This window comes from Podarcis gaigeae (assembly GCF_964106915.1).
Source record: "Podarcis gaigeae genome assembly, chromosome: 10".
NCBI classification, from domain to species: domain Eukaryota; kingdom Metazoa; phylum Chordata; class Lepidosauria; order Squamata; family Lacertidae; genus Podarcis; species Podarcis gaigeae.
In genome coordinates, this window is record NC_139686.1 from 29,832,733 (window position 1) to 29,849,416 (window position 16,684).

General features: G+C 47.2%; 1 protein-coding gene across 3 annotated transcripts in view; it reads right to left on the reverse strand.

Moving 5' to 3' along the window:
- The window catches only part of PDGFB (platelet derived growth factor subunit B), a 48,524-nt gene that overhangs the window by 21,417 nt on the left and 10,423 nt on the right, over positions 1-16,684 (reverse strand). For 2 of the 3 annotated variants that reach the window (XM_083701187.1, XM_083701186.1), the window contains exon 2: positions 11,158-12,172. The exons of the other annotated variant lie outside the window; for it this stretch is intronic. In XM_083701187.1, coding sequence (XP_083557313.1) covers positions 11,158-11,247 — 90 coding nt within the window. In that variant the 5' untranslated portion in view covers positions 11,248-12,172. The remainder of the gene's footprint in view (positions 1-11,157; positions 12,173-16,684) is intronic. 3 annotated transcript variants of the gene reach the window in all.

Sequence of the window (16,684 nt, forward strand, 5' to 3'; positions counted from 1 at the left end):
TTTAAACCCAGGAACCTCCGAGACATGAGCAAATGCTGAAGGGCTGCTGAGAAGTGCAATATGCTCCTGTGAGAACAGGGGAGGAAGGAAAATTGGATGGATGTTTATGGATCAAAGCTCTACTGGAGGAATTGCAAAAGAAGATCATGAGAGGCCAACATGCAAAAGAACTGATTACATGAATTAGAGCTCCACTCCCTGTTCAGAGAGGTGGGTTTAGGTGCCAAGTTTTTCTTGTCAGAGATGTTATCAGTAGGACCAAAGCATGTCAACACACCCAGCTTGTAAAATACATTATCCTCTGTCTCACAGAGGGGCTTGGGCCACAAAGACTCTTTATTCTCTCTTTGGATCAGTTCTGAAGGCTGAAGCTCTATGAACACTTGTTTAGCAAAAAGTACCATTGAGCTCAGGTGTACTCTCCCAGTAAACATGATTAGGATTGGGCTGCAAGGGTGTGCGTCTGCACAGAAGGGCTCCATGTGTGAATTAAGGTGCTTCTTTTACTGCTTTCTACACTTATCAACAGGAAACTGGTTTATTTCAAACTGTCCCAGTAAGCTGATGTCACAGAGCCCAGTTTAGAAGAGGCGCTGTGGGCAGGCAATTATACATACAGGTTCCAGACAAGCAGACATTCATAAGCCTGATAAGGAAAGGTGCCCAGTGCAAACAATGAACAATCCACTCATGCACATGAGTCTGTGAATTAGCTGGGAGAAAGGTGGAATGGCAACAAGGAGGCAGAGCCTGCCCATGAGCCAATCAGGATAGCTAGTTACCTTTCTTCTCTGCTTTTGGAAAGGTATATGCCCAGAACAGGTTAATGATCTCCTTTTAACTGCTCTGCTGATCAAAGAAGACTCTTGCCTGGCTGGCTATCAAGTGTCTCAGGGCTGGCCTTGCATTGCTGCAAGGCTGCAAATTCCTAGCCCAGTGATTTTTATATCTCTTTGTCTGCCTTGCCTTCCCTTCTTACGGTTTCCCCAGTGGACAGTATGTACTGGCAGGCACAGCCTTATTATGGTCGCTAGTCACAAGGCAGCAGCCACACAGCCAGTACAAGAGCACACACACACACTTTTTCAACAGCAGCTCATGGACTTTGCTTGTGAGGGCTGGGCTGGGCGGAAGACAATGCCAGGAACCAGATGCGGAGCGTGTGTTCTACAACCCAAGGCAGTCCCTGCAATAAACTTCTTGATCTGAGCATTTGAGCCAGGGATGAAGTCTTGAAAGAGGGTTTCTGTTCTGCTGCCCTGCTTAGAGCATCAGGCAGTGCTGGTCCAAGCCATTCTGCTGTCTGAAGCAAAGCCCACATGCCCCCAAGCCATGCTGAAGGCAACACTTTGAAAAGTCTTACTGCACCATTTGGACACCAGTTCCCGCCTTCATCTATCTCTCCTTTCTCCCTCTCCCTTCCACCACAGTGCTTGGCCTCCCTAAGCCACCCCCTAACAACACTCCAAATTCAGACTTTAAAATAGTATAAAGTCTGCATTGGAGGTGTTGTCAGCGGGTGGCTCAGGGAGGCTGAGCACTGGGTCTTTTGGATCTGGACCCCAGCTCTTCTGCCTCTACCCTTCCCTTAAAAAACAACAACCATGGGCCTGCCTAGAATTATGCTGCCTAAACTTTCACCGGCCCACATCTTCTATTCACTGCTCCCTCCCAAAGCATATATGTTTCCCTTGAAGCCTGCCAGAGACACTGGCCAGCACTGATGCCTGCCATTCTGCTTTCCCATTGCAAGCACCATTCATCAGCCTCCTTAAATTCAGCAACCATGTGCCTGCTGCTGCCTGCATCACCTCACATAGCACAAGAGAACAGTGGCACAGGAAGTTTTAGGAGTGCATCTCAAGTGTTTTTCCTGGTCTTACCTGGAGCTGTTTGGGATTGAACCTTAGACCTTCTGCATGCAAAACAAATGCTGTACCACTGAGCTGCCTCTGCAACCCTTGACAATGGTGCTTACCAGAAGTAGATCACTTCACCCTCCTTCATGGCAAGACCGGCCCTTACAGCAGGACAGACTCTTAGTATTGATCTTTATCCAGGCCAATCCCAAAGTTTTAAATGTCTGCCAATCACAGGGGGCACATTGCATATTCCCTTCTGTTTCTCAAGAGGACCCTGGAGCCATGCACTAATGGACTGCTTAGCAGCTAAGTTCCAAATTTGGACTCTTTTCCTTCCCTCTTTGTTGCCAACTAATCTGTGCAATTCAGTCCTATCTAAAATCATAATCAGAGATTATCTTGGTTTCCCAAGTTCTAAAAGAGTCACATAGTTTTGGATTATTTCAACCACTTCTGTTCTACAACATCTACTGGCCTTTTAGCCTTAAGAGTAGTTCCCCCCCCCCACAAGGTGACTAGTACCCAAGGCCACCCAAAATATTTTGGCACTCAAGGCAAAAAATCTTCCAAGCATCTCCCTTCCTGGCAGTAAAATACAACAATAATACATTAAATTTGCTGCCTTTTCATGACATCCGAAATCAGCTGCCCAAGGCAGCTGCTTCATTCCGTCAAATAGTAGGGCCAGCACAGAATCACTTTCCCCCCCATCCTTGACATTTTTAGTGTCATGGACCATATATAATGAAGTCTGTGAAGGTAGGAATGGAACAGGCAGCCAGTTTAGTACCCTGCAGGCATGATATAATAGACTGTGATCAAGGGAAGGCTTAGGAGCCACACCTTTTTGCCAAATCCATATGAATGTGGGAGTGCTGCAAAGTCCTGGGAAGTTCCCATGAAAAAAGGCAGGCATGAGCTATGCAGCTCTACAACGTTCCCCATAGCAGCCCCATTACAGCTCAGTAGTTCCTCGTGGTTATTCTGAGGTTCTGGCCGGAAATATATTTCATCCTGACATCATGGCCCCAAGGAAACAAAGATTGTGAAACTGGAGTCTGAGGGTGGTAGCAGAAGGAAGAACTTCTCAAGGCTCAGAGAGGAACACCCAAGTGCATTTCTGCATTCTGTTTTATTTGAAAAGTCATTCTGAGTATCTAGAGTGTCAGGCCAGTGTCATGGAAGATGAGATTGAAAAGGACGCCTTCTGGTTTGCAAACTGCAGGGAAAAGCTCTAACACCTTCCCTTGCTCCCAGTTTGTTTCTTTTGTTCCATGAAATAAGAGCAATTCAAGGAACTTCTCCTGGCCCACCTCATTAAGGAACTGAAAGAGAGACAAAAGCCATACATGCCCTCTTGGCATTGGCTCCTCTCCTTCCTTAAGGCAGTTTAATTCACCTGTAAACAGATCCAAGCTCCCAACTTTGCAGTTCAACCTGTCCCTTGAGCTACTATATCTTCCTGCTATATTTTGGAAAGGAGTGGATTCTGTTTAAGCCACAACATTTCCTTTCCTCATAGGAAACAAAATGATAGCGTGAAGTGAGTGGGAGGGGGAACCCTAAACTGACAACCTGGAAAATGTGATCCAGGCAATGCCAGGTTGATACCCTCACTTTTGCCAACCTGGCAGCCCACCCACAAGGTCCCAGCCGAGCTTTTGGAAACCTGTGCCTTACAAGTGATTAACTGCTGCAGCTCTGTGCTATACCAGGGTGGGGTGCATTCTGCACACCTGGAGGACTGGAAGAGCAAAGCAGCTTTTTAACTTTTTTTGAAGATGTTATTTCTCAAAATTGTGCTTGGGGTGGTGGTGGGGAAGCACCGTGACATTCCTCAGCATGGAGTAACATCAACGAGTCCCAGCAGAACCTAGCAAGAGATACACAAGATGACTTAACCCCCAAAGGCCATGGCTTCCGCATTTGGGGAAAATGCCTTTTAACCCTTCTGTTGCCACACCCAGCAATGGGTGGTCACCTCTGCGAACCTGGCAAACTATCTCCCTTTCATATGTCAGTGAAATCCTCTCTCTGAAGAAGTCTGTTCTTCATGAATAGAGAAATGCCATTGTAAAACAAGAATTCTTTCGTTTGGATTTTCTTTCTCTCTTGGTTCACCTTTGACATTTTAACCCTCGGTCCTCACCAACCAAGATGACCAGAGGACCTTTACTCCCAGCTATCCTTCATACAATGGCAGGTCTTCAGATAAATGCAAACTGGAGGGAATTCCCCCATAAGCATGATGCACTTTTGGTGAGTCCTAGAAACGTCATTCTCTCCTAGTCCCACACATCAGCTGATGGAGAGGAAGACAGAGGAAGACACACGTACACTCTGCTTTGCTGTTACGGGTGCCGCCTCATCTGAGCAACCTTCACACACTCGTAATTGCTCTGGTACTTTGTCTGCTCCTCTAGCATACAGGGATTTCCTAGCAGGCAGGTGCTGTCCTCTGCAAGGGGATACATGTCTTGTCAGGGGATGGAATTTCTGCAACCTAATCCCAGATCCAAGTGACAATGCGTATGTGCGAGCATGTGCCTGTACGTGCCGAGGGATGAGTACGCCAAGTAGGATTGGGCCAAATGGGCACGGGGACACGTTTCCTTTCAATCCTAGATTACATGATCCATCAAGGAAAGACAAATGTTTACTGCTTTGGGAAGAAATACAACCGGCTGCGTCTATACAACCGCAGTGCAGCCCACATCTCCAACCGCTTCCCTTTATGGCCTGGATAACAATGGGACAGCTAGGGGAAGGGAAGGAAGGCTTCACACCCACTCACTCCCTTTCCATCACTCTAATGAAGAAGGAGGATTTGTATCAGTTTGGTGGGAGTTTTAAAGAGAGGGGCTTTCCCACATCCACTACCTCACTTGACTCTATCCCAACAGACTCCTACTGAGGAGTCACTGGGTAAATTCTAAAGATTTTTGCATCCCCTCCTATCTTTGCAGGATTGTCAGTTGCTGTTTGTGCCATAGATGCAAAAACAGGGTGTGTTCTTAGGATTTATTGAGCCCAGTGCAAGGGAGTGGAGGAAAACATCCAAAACTGAACAACACTGAGCTGGCACAGACCTAGTCCCAGTACACCAGGGGTGGGGAACCTCGGGTCTGGGGTCAACTGCAGCCCTCCAGGCCTTGCTATTTGACCACACCTTTCACTAGCCTTTCGCTGCATCTTCCTCCAGTTCTTTTGCTTGGCTGGAATGAGTCTTTGAACTGTAATCATGCCCCTTGCTTGCCTGGATGAGGAGTTATACATGCAGATACCTAGGCAGAGGGCCTTCTCAGTAGTGGCACCCAACCCGGGCAATGCCCTCACATCAAATGCAAACAGATAAACAACTACACAACTCTCCAAAGTCATTTCTATATGGGGAAGTTTTTAATGTTCAACATTTTACTGTGTTTTTATTATGTTCGAAGCTGCCCAGAGTGGCTGGGGCAGCCCAGGCAGATGGACAGGCTAATAATAATAATAATTTGTTGCCACAGCCACCCACTGACATGCATCTCCAAGAAGGTTGCCCATGAGAAAATGTGGCCTTCAGGCTGAAAAATGTTCTCTACCCCACTATCCCCTGCAGAGCACTGAGTCAAATAAAAAAGTAGGGAATGTGGGTGGCTAAAGTGTCACAAAAATAATTGGCTGATGAGTGAATGGATGGGAATTGGGCTACATTGGGAAAGAAGAGGTGCCGTGTTGGGGCTCTACAACCAATGTGCTGCCCCAGGATAGCTTGCAAAAGAAGTGTGGTTGATTGCAGGGCATGCAGAGAAGCTGAAATAATGTAAAGTTGTTCTGTGATAGTAACGCTCCAGATGAGGACAGCAAGGGAACGGGGCCTGCAGCATGCACTTGGTTCTGTGCAACTTCACTTCATGGACTTCTCCAAGTAAGTCTATGATGTAGCAACCCAACTTTATCTTGTAGATGGAGCTAACCTGGTGCCCTACATATTTTGTTGGACTCCTGTTCTCATAATCCCTAGAGAGCATGGCAAAGGTCAGGGATAATGGGAGTCATTGTCCAACAACTTAGAGGACACCAAGTTGCAGAAGGCTGCCATTTGTTTAATTTAGAGGACAGCTTTTGAGTCATTCAGATATGGTGGTGGTCAAACCAATCCTAGTTCATGTATATATAAATTGTGCATTTGGAAATAATGTGAAACAGATCTGAACATATTTGAGCTCTTGTCACATGATTGAAGCAACTGTGCCTATCTCTGCTCCAAGAAGCTGACTTGTGTACAAATTGTTTTATTAAATTTATATCCCACATCTTCCTCTAAAGGAGACCACAATTTGTGCGTGTGAGCAAATGTGTTCTCCCTGAAGATTACCTGCAGGCATGTCTATGGGTTGCTCAGAGATCCATGTCTCGCCTTAATTTAGATGAACCCTTGAAGTGAGTGTGCATTACACTATGCAAGCTTACAGTGTCAATGGTGTACTGATGATGTCTCAAAGACATATTCTGCTCCATAGCAGACCCCATTCTGTTGGTGTATTCATTGCTATACCATGTTTCAATGACAACTGTATGCTCCTCAGGGGCAGAGACTGTGCCTTTACTTGCCTTCATTAACCATCCTGCATACTTTTGGATGCTTAAAAACAATATATTCATGGTGTTCGCTTGCAGGTGCTTTGTCAGTTCATACATGTTTGCTTGAATAGGACCGGAATAGCCATGAAGCTTAATGAATGGTTCACACAGTGATTGTAAACAATAGTAGTATATGTATTGGCATAAAAAGGGGAGGCAACATTTGAAAGGTTTATTCTTCCCATTACTCTTTAGCCACAGTGGGACAAATTATCTCTTGCCATTAACTAACCTGGACATTTTTACTTAGATACCAACCTATAAAGCAAATAAATGAATAGCACTTATTATGTTTGTATTCAGATACAGAACTCTTTGGAATACATGCAATGGGAACTGGCCTCAGCTCACATTTTTTAAAGGAGAATTTATATCCACCATAGTTCACTGATAATGCAACATGTACATGTCATGCACTTTGATATCTATAACCTGAGATGAAAGTAGACTGCAAGAAATAGCCTGGTTTACAACAGACTATCCCCAAGCCAGAGAAGCAGATCTCTGCATGGTTTGAGAAAAAAGTATAAAGGCAACTCTCCATTTACGCAGGAGTTACGTTCCAAGGCACTGCACGTTTAAGTGAAATTGGTATATTTGAAACACCACTGGGGAAAACCTGCAAGCACCCTCTAAACTTCTAGAAACCCTTGAAAACCCCTTTAAAAAACCAATAGCACTTATCAGACACCAAATTTCACCACAATCGCTCCCTCCAAACCTCCTTGCTGAAACACCAACTCTCCCCAGCTCTCAACAATTGGTGCAAGGGCTCCTGGGGTGGGATTGCTAGGTGCTGTTTTCGTGCCCTTTTGGGACTCTTTTAGGGCAATTTTTAAAGTCACTTCCAGGTTCGGGTGCATAAATTGGTTGTTGCCTGTACTATAGAATTGTCTAAATTACATCATCTCTTCATCGGTAGGATACAAAGGAAAGCTAACATTCTAACGAAGAAAATAAGGTAGCTTAAAACCCAATCCTATTCCATGGAACCCAATGGAGCTCTTCCTTTTTAAGTGTGGTCAGAATTGCAATTTTGGTGTAGTATATTATATCATTTTAAAAAATGTAATTACAACAAAATAAAATATACTGCACTAAACAAATGTTTATGATGGGTGTACAAAGAGATGCTGTAGGTTGGGGCTGTAAACTTGAAGCCACTCTTATTGCAGGGATACTTCCCTGGAGTTACAGGTATAACTATACCAGTGCAATAATGCTGAAGCACTGTGTAGGTGTGTGAAGATTGACTTATTAATATACCATCCTTCCTCACTGGAGTTCAAGCTAGGATACATGGAGTTCACCCTTACTGCTACTTTGTGACGAGGATAAATACCGACTAGCCCAAGGTCACTTAAAAGAACATCATGGCTCAACAGGGACTTAACTTAGACCTTCTCAAATTTGAGCTCAAACCTTCTCAAATCCAAACCCAACTCTCTCCAGTACTGGCCTCCATTTATTTTTGCAGATGCACCACAGGCAAAACCATCTTGCCAGGTAGAACCTTTTCCTACCCCTGCACTTTCAAGCTGAGAAAAGCTTCACCAGTTGAATTTCTTCCATGACACTGTTGGAGTGCTGGAGCTTCTTTGGTGGGGTAGGGAAAGAACTAAAAACCACCCAGATCGGCCTGAAAAGCAAAAATGAACACACCCACAAGCAGCAGGAGAGCAAGGAGAGGCAGGCTCACCCCTACTATTCCACAGAGGACTCTACCTTTTCGGTGTCATGAAAAGGAAGGAAATACCGGTAGTTAGTTATTATTGCTTGCTTGCTTTATCCTAAGAAATGCTGTTGGGGCATTTCCCCTTCTTGAGTATAATACGGGTGCCTATTTGTGTCCCTTTGCTGTGCCACCTCAGGCAATTGCCGGGCAAGCCTAACCACTTCCACACGTAAACCCCCCAGAAAATGCTAACTGCAATGTCACAAGGAGATGTCAAAATAGAAAAGTCAGATATTATTCGCAACTTATAAGATGCAAACCAAAATGTATAAAACCGTGCACCTCCAAAGGTCAATACTGCGCTCCTGTGAGGTCTGTGCAAAAGCCCCACTGGCCTCAGGGAACAAAACGCCTTCGAGCCGAGGACAGCGGGAGAGCAAGGAGCGTGCAGGACACACGGGCCGCCCCGGCTACCGTTGCCTTGCCAAGACCTCCCCGTGCAGGGAAAGCCCTTCCCCTCCCGCGGGGTGTTGCTTTGGGTCGGGAAAGCGAAAAGGAGCCTGGCGTAGCCCTCCTCAGACAAAGGTGAGCTGCCGGCGGGCGCTGCGCCCGGGGAGGGGGGGGCGGGCGGGGCGGGCGCGCGCGCGCTCCTGATCCCCCTTCTTCCCGCGACCCCCTCGGGGCGGGATTGGCAGGCCCGGACGGGGGGGGGGGAGCGCGTGACGCGCCTCCTCCTCCTCCCTCCCTCCCTCCCTCCCTCCCTCGCGCGCTCTCCCAGAGAGAACAAAAGGAGAATTCTTCGCGCAGGTTTGTGGGCACAACAACCTGAGGCTTGGCTGCTTCCCAAGCCTTGGCTCCCAAACGCCACACTCCTCCCCACCCCCTCCAGAGGAGCAGGCACTTAATGTTATTTACTTAAAATATAAAATGAGCGGCGCTGATAAGCCAAGCCCATCTGGGGTTGGGAAGCTGAGGCTGCAGCCCTGAAACGAAGAGGCGCGCCGTGGTGGCTTAGGGGGGAAGGCAACTCTGCCCATGCTCAGAGCTGCTTTTGTTTTCTGGTGTTTTTTTTCCGGAAGCTCTCAGGCGCTGCTTTCCTCAGCTGGTGAGCCTTGGCACAAATTAAGCCCTGGTATGACCCCCCTAACCCTTTTGACCCCCCCTTTCCTGCTTCCTATTTGGAAAGGGCGGCGTGGAACCGCGTCGAGTTTGCTGATGCTTGCCTGTGCCATGCTCCGGCTTCCTCTGCAAATAACATGACTGCAGGATTAAGACGCCCCCCTGCTCCGAGTTCCTGCTGTTTTTCTTCTCCGGCTCCAGATCGAAGCAGTCCTGCCTCCCGGCAAGCGATGCATTCCCCTAACAACCTGCTGCGTGTTTCCAGACCCCTCTGGATATATTACTCTGCACATGCTCGCTAAAACAAGGACCTTAAGTTACCTCGGTAGGTTGACTAACGAGCGCATGCTTGAGATCACAACAGCCTTGTTCCCTGCATTAATTAACCTGGAATATTTTACCGCGCCGGGTTCTTTTTTATTCACAACCGGAAACCTCACTTTGCCATTTATCCCGGAGGGTGAAACTGTTGAGAAAATCGAAGCCCTTTTCTCTCTTGAGCTGTCCGGGTTGTGAGAGATAACTAACCAGTGCTAAATGAGCCATACACCACCTCAAGGTGGTGGCCCTCAAAACAAAGGACTTGGGGTCCCACCTGGCGTAAAGCTGGTGTTTGTTCTGCATTGTCCAATGCATGGAATGTAGATCTGGTAGGCGTCTCTTCAAAGTGAAAATGAAATAAAGCAGCATTGGCCCTTTAAGAACCACTCCCTAGCTCAAGTCTCTGCATTCCCTCTCTTTCCTCTTGGGCATTTCTTTGGAACTGATACAGGATCCCTCCTGCGGCAGTTTCCAACTTGGAACAGCTGGAAAACCGTGCCCTCCGCTAGTAAACCCCAGTTGGAATTCAGCTGCCAGCCAAAACTGCAATAGCCAACTCCCTTTCGTCTGACCTCTTATCCTGGGAGAGAGAGAAATTCTCTGCGCTTTCCAATTCAGTCTGACTCCCCCAGGCAGTATGATAATATTCTGCAGACTCCTATAAACTACCAGAGACTTTCCCACCCTCATTGCAGCAGCAGGTACCTGGGCAGAATTCCCAGGTAGAAATGCCTGATTTCATCAAAGGCCTATCTCACTGATCCTCTGGGGCAATCTGATATGGCTTCTTTGTGGAAGAGCTGCTTTACCTTTGAGGAGCCTGTAAAAATCCCTAAGATGCCAATTCATGAGCCACCAAGGCAGAGGGGCTGGTACAGTGCACTGCAAATAAGAACTCTTTCTCCCTAAAACTATTGGAGGGACTATCAAAACATTGGAACAATGATAAGTATAGATGTGTGTTATCTTACATGGTATTATCAGTGTTGGGACATAGAATGAACGGGATAATCTGAAGATTTGGTCTGCATAACCAGGGCTCTACAAAACCTAAACACCAGAAGGAAGGCAGGGAAGAGCAAGTTACTTTTTCAAGCAGGTTGCTCAAGTAATTAAAAGTTTGCATGGAATGAAACCCACAAGCCTCCTTCAGTAATACACTTTGTGTTTGGCTACTGATTAGATTAAGGCTGCAATTTAATTCACATCTGCTGAGGCATATATCACAATGAATTTGTGGGAACTCTCAGGTAAACAGGCATAGGATTGTGCTGCAATGCTGTAATCCTAAACATTGGTTTCAACAATGTATTTCTTAGCAAATAGGATGTCTTCCAATGAGGCTTTCTTTCAAGTAAAAGGAAGTTAGTTTCCTTGATCTTGGGGGGGGGGGGACCCCTCCATGCATTAAACACTTTTGTACACATACATTGCTGATAATCACCTATGCAAAGTGTTCTCCCTCATTTGCTTTCACACACTTATCACAAGTCTGAAGTTCACCAGGTAGGTGTTCCTTTCTCATTTCTTAAGGAAATACAATAAATTACTCACCTCGCTGCTGAAGAGTGGCAGGTAGCAGAAACACACGAAGAGCACTCCGAAATTCATGCCGACTCCAATTCCCAGAAGTTCCAGACACATTGAAGGAGAGGTGGGTTATTTTTTAAGAAAGGAAAAGAAATAAGGTTCCTAGAGTTCAGGCACAGAGGTGAGAAAGGGATACAGTCTGTGGTATCATACACAGGGGGTCCTGCGCTTTCTCATTTCTCCTGTTCTCCAAAAAAATAACATGCACTCTTACTTAGGTAAGATATCTCTGAAGGGCTCTGAGGAAAAAAATAATTACTGGTTACCTTTCTGCCTCCTCCTTAGGGGAGAGAAAGCATAGGTATGAACGTAGAAGGAATAAAATGGGGGAAATGTCCCCATCAAAACTTGCGCTTCCAGAGTTGGTCTCTTGCATACCCCATAACTTTTCTACGAGAAGTCTCTCAACATTTTCCTTGATTTGGCAGTCCGCATGAAATCAGGGTCTTTTTTTAAGGGCAAAAGTGTCTGCTGGCAAAAGCAAAATTATTTGCAGTATTCCTTCAAAATCTTCTAAGCTTCGAAAGGTTAAAAACTTCCCTCATTCTTTCTTGTTTGACTTCTTGAAACAGTTCCCGCTCCCTTCGGTTTGAATCGCTTCTTCGCTGTTAAATTTCTGCTGGAGGCTTCTTTCCAAAGAGCACTGGTAGCTTTGGTCTGGTGAGAGTTTGAGGCTTGAGTTGTTATGTTTGCAGACAGGTGAAGAAATAGCTCTGGAGAAGCAGCCTCTCTGTGTGTGTTAAGTCTTGCTAAGTCTCCAGACTGGAATTGCTGCTGCTGATCTCTTGTATTCTTGTTGCAGCAAGAAAGAAAAAGGTAAGCTCTGGTGGGAGGAGAGACAGCACCAGGGAGAGAGCTAGTATGAATCTGGATTTTAGCCTGTGAGAAAATAAGGTGCTAGCAGTTCAGTTGTTCCTTCTTTTATAAGAGAAGAGCAAGAAAGGGGTGGAGACGGGTCTTGCAGGAACTCCTCTCTTGGCTGTGAATCAAAGAGAGAGGGGTGTGGAAATTCAGCACTCCAGATTTTTAAAAGATCTTCAATAACAAACACAGCAAATGTAGAACACCGTTGTTTTCAAAGAGGTGAATCTGACCTGGGAAAATTGTGATTAAGAGAGGGTGGGTAGCTCTCATCAGAACATGGTTGTGTTAAATGCTCTTGGCACCTAGTATTCTCTCTTGAAGCTGCTACTTTTTTTTTTTTAAAAAAAGACAAGATTAATTTGTGTTCTTTCAGCCCTGCCACCTCAGTGGTTCTGAAGGAAGAGAGAATTTTTAATATCTTTGATCTGCATACTAATGGAGAAGAGAGCCAAAGAAATCTTTAAAAGTTGTTACAACAAGATCCCTGCAAAGGTTGGCACTTGGCATTATTTTCAGTGCTGGAAGGCAGTTTGTTGCATAGTAATTTCCACAATGTAATAAACATCCAAGCTTTGGAAAGTTGAGCCAGCAGATATTTGCTGAGGGAAGTAGGGGCAATTAGTTAATAGGTGAGAGCAAGACAGAGTCATCATTTTCTTTTGAAATAATAACACCATTTCCCCCACTTAAACCAGGGCATGTTTAACGTTATATTTTCTCTACTCTAGCTGTGCATCCATGTATAGAAAAGTCGTACCAGTCACATCTCTTTAAATCTATACCCCATTTGGCAAAGCTTCAAGACCCTGCTCTGCTAATCCTGTGTCTCAGGCAAATGAAGTTGCCTTTTTACTGAGTCAGACCATTGGTCCATCTAGCTGAGCATTCTGTGCTCTGATAGGCAGTTGCTTCTCAAGCCAAGGTCTTCCCTAGCCCTACTGTTTAGAATCCTTGCCCACAGGAAAGGCTGAAGTGATGGTATTTGTGAGCACACAAGAAAGAGATTATGGGGCAGGTCTGGTCCTTTCCACCAAGAGATGACCCCACAAGGAGGCAGGTTTAGTCGTTGTCTGAGGACTATCCCTGCCTCCGGGTCTGGTCCTGACCGGATGAATACTGGAATCAGCAAGGGATACCCACATGACCTGAAAGTGTTGCTGTGCAATGCCAGGTCAATGATTCATAAGACCACTGCCATCCATGACTTGATCATGGATGGGGGACTTGACCTGGCATGTGTAACAGAGACTTGGTTGGATGAAGCAGATGGGCCTGTCCTTGCCGCTGCTTGTCCACCAGGTTTCTCTTACGCACAGCAACCCAGGTCATGTGGGCGGGGAGGGGGGGTTGCAGTGATTTTTAGGAAGTCATTAGTTTGCACCAGGCGTCCTATTGGGAAGACCCAGTTTTCTGAGTGCATGTTCTGGAAGTTGGGCAATAGGGGCAGTACAGGATTCCTTTTGGTGTACCGACCTCCCCGCTGCACCAACGATTCCCTGCCCGAGCTGCTTCAGGTCGTGGCGGATGTTCTCCTGGAGACACCTAGCTTGGTTGTCCTAGGGGATTTTAACATCCATGCCGACACGACCTTACAAGGGGCCGCTCGGGACTTCGTGGAAAGCATGGCCTCCATGGGGCTGTCCCTGAATAAGTCTGGCCCAACCCATAGCCGCGGACATGCCTTGGACCTGGTGTTTACCTCTACGGATGTTGGTGATCTGACACTAAGTAAAAGTGAAACGAAAGAAGTGCCATGGTCAGACCACTTCCTGGTGCAACTGGACTTCTCTGCGACCCATCCCCTCTGCAGGGAGGTGGGACTGATTCGGATGGTCCGCCCCCGCCACTTAATGGATCCAAATGGTTTCCATAGAGTGGTAGGGGATGCTTTATCCCATGTTGATGGCCTTTCAGCCGATTCCCTGGTGGCCCGCTGGAATGTGGAGTTAACCAGGGCTATTGACTGTTTGGCTCCGAAGCGCCCTCTCCGATTGCATGGAGCCCGGAGAGCCCCGTGGTTTTCCACAGATCTGAGGGCAATGAAACAATCGTTGAGACGGCTAGAGCGCCGGTGGCGGATAACTCATTCCGAATCTGACCGGACACAGGTTAGAGCTCAACGTCGAGCCTACCAAGTGGCGATAGCGACGGCAAATAAGACTTTCTTCACCGCCACTATTGCATCTGCAGAAAACAGCAGCAGGAGACTCTTTCAGGTGGTTCACAATTTAGCGGAACCACCTGTAACATCGGGGCCCAGTACAGGCCACATGTTCTCCTGCAATGATTTTGCAAAGTTTTTTGCAGATAAAATCACTCAGATTCGGGAAGAAGTAGACTCCACCATGGGAGCAGGGCCGGGGCGGGAGAGTGCTAGAGTCCTGTCTGGTCAAGTTGTGTGGGATCAATTCCAATCTGTTACCTCCGAGGATGTGGACAGGCTGCTTGGACGAGTGAAGCCAACCACCTGTCTCCTGGATCCTTGCCCATCCTGGCTTATAAAAGCTAGCCGGGAAGGACTGGGCGATGGGCTTCGTGGGGTGGTGAATGCTTCCCTCTGTGAGGGAGCCTTCCCAGACCCACTGAAAGAGGCGGTTATTAAACCGCTTCTTAAAAAACCATCTTTAGATGCGGCCACGATGGCCAATTATCGCCCAGTCTCAAACCTTCCATTCTTGGGCAAGGTGATTGAGCGAGTGGTTGCTGAACAACTCCAGGCACGCCTGGAAGAAGCAGACCATTTGGATCCCTTCCAGTCGGGATTCAGGCCTCATCATGGGACTGAAACTGCCTTGGTCGCACTGGTTGATGATCTCCGGCGGGCTAGGGACAAAGGTGAGAGCTGTTTCCTAGTTCTGCTGGATCTCTCAGCGGCGTTTGATACCATCGACCATGACATCCTTCTGGACCGTCTTGAGGGGCTGGGAGCTGGGGGCACTGTCCTACAGTGGTTCCGCTCCTTCCTCCTGGGCCGTGTTCAGAAAGTGGTGTGGGGGATGAGTGTTCAGACCCCTGGGCTCTCACTTGTGGGGTGCCCCAGGGTTCTGTCCTCTCCCCCATGCTTTTCAACATTTACATGCAGCCACTGGGAGAGATCATCAGGAGGTTTGGGCTGGGTGTTCATCAGTATGCAGATGATATCCAGCTCTACCTCTCTTTTAAATCAGAACCAGTGAAGGCGGTGAAGGTCCTGTGTGAGTGTCTGGAGGCGGTTGGAGGATGGATGGCGGCTAACAGATTGAGGTTGAATCCTGACAAGACAGAAGTACTGTTTTTGGGGGACAGGAGGCGGGCAGGTGTGGAGGATTCCCTGGTCCTGAATGGGGTAACTGTGCCCCTGAAGGACCAGGTGCGCAGCCTGGGAGTCATTTTGGACTCACAGCTGTCCATGGAGGCACAGGTCAAATCTGTATCCAGGGCAGCTGTTTACCAGCTCCATCTGGTACGTAGGCTGAGACCCTATCTGCCTGCAGACTGTCTCGCCAGAGTGGTACATGCTCTGGTTATCTCCCGCTTGGACTACTGCAATGCGCTCTACGTGGGGCTACCTTTGAAGGTGACCCGGAAACTACAACTAATCCAGAATGCGGCAGCTAGACTGGTGACTGGGAGCGGCCGCCGAGACCATATAACACCGGTCTTGAAAGACCTACATTGGCTCCCAGTACGTTTCCGAGCACAATTCAAAGTGTTGGTGCTGACCTTTAAAGCCCTAAATGGCCTCGGTCCAGTATATCTGAAGGAGCATCTCCTCCCCCATCGTTCTGCCCGGACACTGAGGTCCAGCTCCGAGGGCCTTCTGGCGGTTCCCTCACTGCGAGAGGCCAAGTTACAGGGAACCAGGCAGAGGGCCTTCTCGGTAGTGGCGCCCGCCCTGTGGAATGCCCTCCCATCAGATGTCAAAGCGATAAACAACTACCTGACATTCAGAAGACATCTGAAGGCAGCCCTGTTCAGGGAAGTTTTTAATATGTGACATTTTAGTGTATTTTTCATCTCTGTTGGAAGCCGCCCAGAGTGGCTGGGGAAACCCAGCCAGATGGGCGGGGTACAAATAATAAATTATTATTATTATTATTATTATTATTATTATTATTATTATTATATTACAAGGAAATGCAGCCCCCAACAGGTTGCCTAAAGTGCTCGTCTAGATTTTTCCACCCAGACGTGCCTTTGATTGAACTGGGACCTTCCACATACCAAGTGTAGGTGCCCCATTGAGCTGTGGCCCCACCGCATGTGAGACCTAGAGTGGAGATGGCTATTTTCTGACACCTGTTTGAAAACAGTTGTTTTCAGAGCAGACCTCATCTACACATAACTTCCATGATTACAGTGTAATGCCTACATTAGGTGATCAAGGTAGGAATTCAGAGTGGGAAGGTCAAAGGCTGATTAAGGTCAAGGAGAGTAAGGGCATTGGAGAGACAGACGAAGAATACAGTGGTACCTCGCAAGACGAAATTAATTCGTTCTGCGAGTTTTTTCGTCTTGCGAAGCACGGATTCCCATAGGAATGCATTGAAAATCAAACTTGCAAGACGTTTTTGTCTTGCGAAGCAAGCCCATAGGGAAATTCGTCTTGCGAAGCAACTCAAAAAACGAGAAACTCTTTCGTCTTGCG